This window comes from Trifolium pratense, linkage group LG3 (assembly GCF_020283565.1).
Source record: "Trifolium pratense cultivar HEN17-A07 linkage group LG3, ARS_RC_1.1, whole genome shotgun sequence".
Classification (NCBI taxonomy): Eukaryota; Viridiplantae; Streptophyta; class Magnoliopsida; order Fabales; family Fabaceae; genus Trifolium; species Trifolium pratense.
The window spans coordinates 16,320,002-16,329,713 of NC_060061.1; the positions used below are offsets into that span (position 1 = coordinate 16,320,002).

The window sequence follows — 9,712 nt, forward strand, 5'->3', positions numbered from 1 at the left end:
TATTCATTTCCACTAGTTTTATGCTAAAAAAGTGTAACTTTCATCTTCTTCATCTAAATCATTCTTCGTCTTCATCTATTTCTGAAAAAAATAAATAGAAATAACACTATTAAATCCTTAATCTTCTTAATCCATTTATATTTCTAATTACACATCTCACTATTATAACATCTAGAGCCAAGTCACTTACATTGAATCTCACATATATCTACATGATTTCATCCTTATCATAGATTTTAAGGACTTCTTTGATTGTTCTCATTTGGTTCTCCCAATTTCACTACCTCACCTGGAACGACAACAATAATAACAAATGTCACTACACATTTGATCTTAGTTAATTCTTTTTACATTTAAATCATTAAACATGTGATTTAAAATCCAAATGATTGACTCAAATGATTAATAAGTTCTTTTCAAAAACGAATTGTTCAAAGAGAACTAATACTTAATTTTTAAAAGGAACTATTTTTTACTATATATTTTTTTGGGTACATTTTTACTATATTTTCTATACCCGACGATAGTTGAATTCTAAATTGATCAAGCTCTACTCCTCGAATACAAAAAATTAACAAAAAAAAAAAAAAAATCTAACTAGTGATTAAGAGAGTTACTCCATTTTATGTGATTTTTTTTTTTGTAGGTGTACTTTGACTAGTGATTAAGAGAATTTAACTGCCCCCAATATTTAACCAATTAAAACAAGTTTATGAATGGATCAATCACATCATTAAATCATCACTCACTATTGGAATGATCGAATTCTTATGAACTAATCACTGGATTACAACAACAGTTGTTTCAAAAACCAATTTCAATTTCACATCTTGGCCGAAAGTTGAAGTGTATTTTTCTGTTATAGTCATTCTTCTTCTTTTTGGGAGGTTGACAATTAGACTACAACTTTGAATTATTATTTTATATCATTTATTCATTTTCATTTGTCATATCTTAACTTGTAGTTTGTTGAATTTGTACGGACTATTCAATATGTATTTTTTGGGTACAATAGCAATAATATCTCTTATCAATCATAAACTTAAAAAAATATGCATGCATGCACTTGGATATTATTTAGTTTGACTTGCGTAATATGTACAATTAGTTTTATTTTTTAATTAAATTTTTTTTTTTTTTTACTTAAGGGTGTGTTTGGATGTGAGAAGAAAGAAATACGTGAGAGAGATTATAAGAAGAGAGAAAAAGATGAGAAATAGAGTAGATTTGAGCTATTGATTGATATAAAAGAAATAATAGATTATAGAGAAATAAGAGAGAGAAATGTGTTTAATATTTAAAAAGACAAAAATATCCTTGCATTTTATTTTTTATTTTAATGTAAATGTAGTAATATGGTACTATTACAATGGACATTAATGACTTTTTAATACAAATTATTCTCTCTCATGCATTTCTCCTCAAAAGTGGAGTGAAAGATAAAAGTCATGAGAGTTGAGACCCATCATTTTTGCTTCTCTCTTCTCAATTTCTCTCTTTACCAATCAAGAGAAATCTCCAACTTCTCTTCTATTTCTCTCTTTTCTATCTCTCTCTCCTCTATTTCTCTTAAACCAAACAAAGGTTAGGAAATAGGATTTCCTGCTGACGCAATTATGACTTTGAGTGGTCTGATTAAAATAAACAGTTTATTGTGTTAGATTGTTTTAATTCATAAAATTGTGGTTATAAGTTAAACCGTCCGATTTTAAATTAATGATTGAGATCCATTATTGTGTTAAATTGTGTAAAAACATTGCAAAAAGAGGATCCACATATGTTTAGACCGCTATTTGTTTTCTGTTTTAAATTTTCAAAAAATAGATTATAGTTTTGGTTTTCGGCTTTTCCCATGACTTAAACCATTCTATTTACTTGATCTTACTATGAATTCATTCAGTATAAAAGAAATATTAAACCATAAAAATAATTAAAATGACAAAAACAGAATTAAGCCAAAAAGTTTTTTTTTTTACACAACCAAAAAGATTATATTAAGTATGAAAAATAATAAAACATATTGAAACAAAAATAATAATAAAACATAAAAATTAGAAACTTGCAATCACCCCAACCCCAACAACTTGTGCTTATTAATTAGGTGCACTCTATTTAAGTCAAACTTTGACAAAATTTGAGTTTTACCATCACAATCACAGCCAAATTAAAGTGGTGTTTAATAAATAAAAAATCAAAAGATTAACAAAAACACCAATGTAGCACTGATTTGGATCCTTCGCTACCGAAATATTTACAGCTATCTCTACTGCTTCAATTAATATATTGGCTGAGATGGAAGCAGCAGAGAGAGTTGCAGACATTTCGGCAGCCGAGATCCAAATCGAGGAAGCACAAGTATAATATGTATGTAAACCACAAACCTAATATTTTGAATTGCTATATGCAAATTAAGTTGCCCAACTCTGCCATTTTTTCTCTCTACTTTGGGCGCATATGATTATGTCAAAGAAGGCAAAAGTCAGACAACGAAAACATGGGCACAGAAGTGAAGGAATTGAAGCAAAGACAAGACATAAACCAACTTTTAAGTTGTTACTTTCAAAACCTTAGGCGCTGCTTTTTCTTTGGACGGTTGGTAAAGAAAGTAAGCTAGTGTCATCACATAATGTACTAATAATATGGAATACTATTATATAATATGCTAATTTCCTTTGTATTTTGACATTCTAATTTTAATTTGTGATACATTGATAAAGGTAGAGTCTTTGGAGTGTTTTTATTTATTTATTTAAGGTTTTAGGTTCTAATTCTTTTAGTTTGATCAATTTATATATAGCAAAGTTGGTTGTGGATAAGAAATATTATATATTTTTAACTATATAATCTTTAAGTCTTCAAAAAAAAAAAACTATATGATCTTTACAAAAAGTTCTTAGAAATATCAATCACCAAACACATTTGTGAGAATGATTTTTTTTTTTTTTTAGAAAATTATTCCTAAAGATATAATTCTATAACTTGAAACAAACCTATTCCTAACTTATCGCATGCATATAGATTCATGTCAATTTGTTTTTACGACAAGTTCAGTAGTTCACGAATATCATCCTTCAATTTTCAACAATAAATACGATTTTTAGTACTCCTTTTATACCATAATAGTTGACATATTTGGTCATTTTATACAAGTTAAGGAATGCAAATATCATAAAATTTTTGGTAAACAAATGTATCTTCCGCATCTAACTATAGTGACTAATTCATAAATGAGACAAATTTCACGGATTAACTTCTCATTATATATATATATATATATATATATATATATATATATATATATATATATACCACCAAGAGTCAAATTATCTAAACCAAATAATTAAGAGATTGAGCAACTATCACTTGTACCACTATTTCACTTGATATTGTTATAGTAATAGCTATGGAAAAAATGTGGGGTTTTCACTGCAATTATATATGTTGAAACTATTTCATCAAATTCTACGGGATTATGTTCAATTTGTTTGGAGTTTCGCAACGAATTGTAGTCAGAACTCTTTTATACAAGATACTCCCATATATATTTTTCATATAACTATAGTATATTTTTTAGAATTGTTTAAAAATATTATATGTAATAACCGTTAACCTAGTCAGACCCGGCCCACTCACCATAAAAATATGAATTTTACGTCCAATCCACTTAACTTTAATCGGATTGAGTAACGGATTTGGCTAAAATCGGCCTAACCACACTCCTACTTTTACTAATGTACAATATTATCATTCTTAAGTATTTCATTGGTCGGATCGGAAGAGCACTCTGTCGTCGTGATTACAATTTTTATAGGACTCAAACATTCCATTTTTTATATAGAAATTAAAATCGAAAAAAACCTATACCGACTACAGAACTGAAAAGTGTCTTAAAAAATTATTCAAAAAAAGGAAAAGTGTCTTAAAAAAAAACTACAGAACTGACACAATTAGTGCTATGATATCACAACCCAAATTAATTCTAACCCCCAAAAAGAAACAGAGAATCATGAACAAAATCAAAAAACCACACAAGAAACATGCCATGAAAATTAATATAAAAAGCATCTTGATTACTATGAAGGGGACCACAGATTGCGGTGTCAGCGCTGGTGCATGGCCACGTATATTTGGTCAAACCCTCCCATGCAAAATGGTTGACTTTAATACTAATACTTTATTTTTTGTTATCATCGTTACGTGAAAAGGCAGTTACGTACCAATTGCATATTTGCATGTGTCTTGGACAGCTGTCCGCCTGACGTACTCCGGCCTCCGATGTTCTATCTCCGACCCGTCGCCGGACTGTCAGAATCTCCCAAACAACAAAGCTTCTATTTATGTGGTTTAATAGCTCACTTTGTTTGAGCTAGATAAGAGTTAAAAAAGTTAACGTGTAAAAATCATAGTTCAAGTCTTTTCGGAGTCAGTTTTGACATTAAGCGATACTAGTTTCCTCCCGATCGCAGTAGTGAGGATCGAACCGTGATCCTTGTTACAAAGTTTAGCGTCAATCATCAATGAAACAACTAATGATTGGTAAGTTTTAATGAAATTAAAAAATATATTAACATTAATAACTAATAAGTGACTTTTAACTATTATTTTGTTTAAATAAAGAATAAAGCTTCTATATATGTCCCCTATACTGAAAAATTATCTTTGTCCAGAGTTTCCATGCATGTTGTTTACTAATTGTTTTTATTTGATTAATATTGTTTCCAATTCGAGATGTCCCAAATCAACCCAACAAAAACATTAGCATTAAAATACAAAAGTAAATAGAAAAAATAGCGGTTTATTTATATAAAATAAAATCTCATGCACATTTAGTTGACAATGTTCATTTTTATTTTGTGATGAGAGTACATACGTAGCCGCAAAGATATACCTGCTTTTTTGTTCTTTGACAGAACACATATATATTACTTGTTAAAGAAGTGAGAAATATCTAGACAAAAAAAAAAAAGAAGTGAGATATATTTTTACCATTTGAATTATATGTAAGAGAATAATTTTTTTGTGAAAAAATATGGCAATAGAAGAGAAAAAAATTAAAGCAATTAATTAAATTTGGTCTAGTGGTGAGGGGTTTTGGATTTGATCCTCGACTCGGCGACTCCATTGTAAACTAAAAAAAAACTAAAAAAATTATTACAATATTGATTAATGAAACCATATTACAACCTTTCATTAAACTAGAACTTTGACCCATGCGGTGCATGGGTCTAATTAGCTGTAATATGTAACAATAAAAAATAAAATACAAAAACTCTAAGAGCATTTTCAATAACAGTATTATAGGGAATTTCATTGACTAAATATTCTATATATTTGTTTATGTGCTTATTTTATATATTTTTTAAATAATTTTGGAACCCCATCGTTTTGTTTACTTATTAAAAAAAATTGCTGATAACTAAAGGTTAAAAAATTGATGATAATTAAAGGTTAAAAAAAAAATTAAAGACACAATCAAGAACATAAACTTAAGTAGACATCCATAAATAAATAAAAATTGTGATTAATTCTGCCGTTCAAATTTATTGAAAACATGGTTAACATATTAGGATTCCTAAATTATTTCATAATTGAAGCACATGTTTTAGCGGTTGAAATGTTTTATTGTAAGTAAGGGATGCAAGTTCGATTCCTATCGTAGACAAATCTGTATTTTTTGAATATAAAGCTGCAATAAAAAGAAAGAGAAAATGAGAGGGGAAAAAATTTGGTTTAGGGTTAACTTATGTTAGCAAGCTTATAATATAAGAGATAAGAGATTATCGGTTTTTAATTGTTTAAATTGTGCAATGAAAATTGATGGTGCTTAATTATCGTATGAAATCTTTCCTATGAAAGTTGATGGAGCTTAACACTTTGTGGACATAATTTAAATCACAATTAGTCTGCTAGTGCATATTGTATCAATTGATCATCGGTTAATATTAAATCTGCAATGTTAAAATCAAAATAATGAATGTGATTAGTGACATGACCATGGTTGTGTTTAGTTGTATTGCAAAAAAAAATTGATTTAGCAGAATTGAGTTTGATAATAACTTTTCAAATTACACGTGATAATAACTTTCCAAATCTCACATGATAAAAAAAAAAATCATTGATCAGGAAAGACATAAAAATATTTCGTGATGAATAATATGGTCAACAATAACTTTGATATGATATACTTTTAAAATTGATGGTGCTTATCAATTATTTCACATAATTTTAATCACAATTGGTATACTTGTCATAGTGGTTGGAAATATTGCCTTCCACTGAAGGGTTGTGAGTTTGAATCCTAGTCAAGACAAAATTGTATTATTTTTTAATAAAAATTGCAAAATAAAATGGAGGGAAAATATGAAAAACAAATTAGGGTTTAGAGTTTGCTTGTGTATACAAGCTTATAATATAAAAGATTTGTAGGTAAATTTATTAGGTATTCCAACTTACATTAATATTGGATATCGGTATCTCTAGATAAAATCAATTTAATATTTAAATTATTTTAATATAGTTAATATAAAAATATGACAAAATATTGAATTTTATCTAAAAAATATCGGTACTCAATAATGTAAGTATGAGTGACGGAGTTTTCTTAAATTAGTTCCTTTAAAGTTACACAAGTTTACACCTTATGAACATTCAATTGACAATGTAAGAATATAGTACAGTATTTAATAACAATTTCAATATAATTAATATATCTGTCTATGGATTAGAAACAGAAAGCCACGTGTGTGTTTATGATATATGTTACTAATTTGGATTTTCACTTTGTTGATTGATTAATTAAGAAACTCGTGTCTTGCAGTGGTCAGTGAAGTATCTAATTGGTTCATTACTTTGTTTAAGTAATTAATCTAGTTAATTAACTCATTTCCCAATCCCAATCTAAGGACGACAAAACATATATGCTATAGTAAGTAACATAGCAATAATAGAAACTTTATGGTAAATCAATAATTTGAAAATGATGAAGACTTTCCATACTTCATAATTCAATAATAGACAAAGTCAAAGTATCAATGTTGATAAAGTTTTAGAAAAATGTTACATATATCAACATCAATACATAATTATCAAACTTGCAATCTATATCTAACTAGCCACATAAATCAATGCAAGTAATTAATTAAATAATCATATTTTTGTCTGATTCACATTACTGCATGAACTCATTCACACCTAAGATATCTGAGATTTGAAATTGAAACATATTGCTGCTAACATAGCTCTCTGTCTCATCTTCAGTGATACTGCTTCCATTGATATTCGTCGAATTCGAATGCAACGGTGTGGTACTCGATGAAGGCGTAGATAGAACCGAAGCGAAGTTGAAATTCTGGTTGTTATTATTGGAATGAAAGTTTGAGGTTTCTAATACGTAAGGATCCATAATTAGACCATTTCCATGAAAATCAGAACTTAAGTAATCATAGCTTGGTAACTGATGAACAAAATTCTCTGTTATAGTACTTGAAGCAATTCCATTCCAATGCAAATTTAAATCACTTAATTGAACATGTTCATGTTGTTGTTGGAAGCCAAATTCAGGTAAAAATGATGAGTATAGATTCTCATTTGATTCAACCAAGTGTGTTTGAGTGAAAGGCATTGAATTATCACAAGTTGGATTATTCAACCACATGTTGCAAGCTTCTTGATATTGTTGATTTTGGAGATTCTCTTGTCCATTTTGAGAGGAAAAGAGTGATGAAGCAAACTTTAGAATCTCATGAGGGTTCACTAATTGTTGTGTACCAATTAGCTTTTGAATGTTCATTTGAGATAGAGATGAGTTTAGAATAGAAGAAAAGTCCAAAAGATCAAGTCTTGGATTATGTGTCACAGGATCAATTCCCATTCTTAATAATCTTTTCCTAATGTGAGTGTTCCAGTAATTCTTGATTTCATTGTCCGTTCTTCCTGGTAGCCTAGAAGCAATTGCAGACCACCTGCACATTCCAAATCCAATCATATATCATTCTATATAGTTTATGTTATGTGCATGTATAATTTACGCTGTCAGTGCATATGAATTAAACTATGAACTGAGAGGCTTAATTATTACTTGTTGCCGAGAATGCTATGTAGCTGAATTATGGTTTCTTCTTCTTCAAAAGAGAATCGTCCTCGCTTTATATCTGGTCGAAGATAGTTTGTCCAACGCAGACGACAACTCTTTCCACACCTTTGTAATCCTGCATCTCAAAACAAAAACAACCAAACACTTTAGTTCAATATTGTTAATTTTTTTGCTACAAAAAAACTAAGTTAATAAAGATTCATCATTCAGGACATGAATGCAAGTATACCAGCATTCTTTGGGAGTAATCTCCAGTTACCATAACCATGTTTATGAATGTAATCAGTGAGTTTTTGATCTTCCTCTGGTGTCCATGGTCCTCTCTTAAGACCATTCTTTTCACAACAAGGTGCTCTTCCCATGCTATAGTGTTTGCTATAGTTCTAATTATTGAGCTACTTAAAGTACTAATATGATATACAAATTTTTATGTAGGAAAATACTAAAATAGTAAGAGAGGGAGAAAATTATTGTATGTATATATGATAGAATACTCAAACAAACTCAATGAAATTTGGTTGCTTGTTTCTTGTATAAATAGAAATAAAAGGTAGGAAACATATGAAGTCAAATGGATTTGGTACCGTCCTCTGTTGTCTCTGTTGCTACGTGTCCCTTTGCTTATCATAATCTAGTAAAATTTTTCTTACGTTGTTTTGTTTCACATACCTTTGTTAGATACTAATAGAGAATACAACATACTAATTTAACTTCAAATTGTTATTTTAGTTTTGATTTGATGCTATGAGGGATTCAAGCATCATTTTCAGGTGAGTGTGACAGTAATCTTCTGGATCCATATTAGCTGTAATCAACCACACAAAGCCACGTAAACCTTCAATAAACATCAATGCATTTCTTCTTGGTAGACAAGAAATATCTTGTTTTTCTTACCAGTAATAAAAAATTACAAGAAATGTATTTAATCATAGATAGATAGATAGATAGATAGATAGATATGGTTGGCTAACTATAGGTTAAATATATATATATATATATATATATATATATATATATATATATATATATGTTGGGTTTTTGTATATTGGCTACATTTTGCGAAAACATATTTTAGCCAAGTGTTGAGACAAATGTGCTGACCCCAAGTGTTGAGACAAATGTGCTGACCCCAAGTGTTGTGACAAATGTTGTTACACTTTGGAACAACACCTGACTCTGTTCTGCGCGCGCCAGCTAGATGTTATTATTTTCTACTCAATCTTCTGAAGATCTGTTTGAAGAATTATTTCGTGGTTTCTTATACAACAAGGCGCACGTGATCAATGTGTTTCAGAAGGCAGCTGAACCCTAGTTCTATTTTCCAAAGGAATTATATTTTTGGAAAATATATTTTTGTGTTTCAAAAATAGAACTATTATTTTCAAAAATATATCTTATGAAGATTGCTGCAGAAAATATAAAAGATTTATTTCAAATAAATCTTTGTGCTTCAAGAAGATTAGAAGATTTAATTTTAAAATATATTTACAACAAATATATTTATGGGAGGAATATTTGATGCAAAGAAAGATTTGGTAAAAATATATATTTTGCATCTAGAAGATTTCTTGGAGCTGAATCATTGTGAAAAGCCCACGAGGCTGTGCTATATAAAGGGTG

At 29.0% G+C, this 9,712-nt stretch overlaps 1 protein-coding gene across 1 annotated transcript; it reads right to left on the bottom strand.

The window, feature by feature from the left end:
* Positions 1-6,969: 6,969 nt before the first annotated feature.
* LOC123916271 (transcription factor MYB74-like) lies at positions 6,970-8,598 on the bottom strand. Its single transcript, XM_045967691.1, has 3 exons — positions 8,322-8,598; positions 8,078-8,207; positions 6,970-7,961 (listed from the first exon to the last, which is right to left on the bottom strand). Exons 1-3 carry the CDS (start codon positions 8,452-8,454, stop codon positions 7,169-7,171), a joined length of 1,056 nt encoding a protein of 351 aa, XP_045823647.1. The 5' UTR covers positions 8,455-8,598; the 3' UTR covers positions 6,970-7,168.
* Positions 8,599-9,712: the final 1,114 nt, after the last annotated feature.

What these genes read in the sequence shown, in the direction of transcription:
- LOC123916271 (XM_045967691.1), bottom strand. Translation starts at nt 8,454, where the DNA reads ATGGGAAGAGCACCTTGTTGTGAAAAGAATGGTCTTAAGAGAGGACCA. An exon ending in ATTACTCCCAAAGAATGCTG is followed by an intron (nt 8,208 to 8,321) that starts GTATACTTGCAT and finishes TTTGAGATGCAG; the next exon opens with GATTACAAAGGTGTGGAAAG. An exon ending in CATAGCATTCTCGGCAACAA is followed by an intron (nt 7,962 to 8,077) that starts GTAATAATTAAG and finishes TGGAATGTGCAG; the next exon opens with GTGGTCTGCAATTGCTTCTA.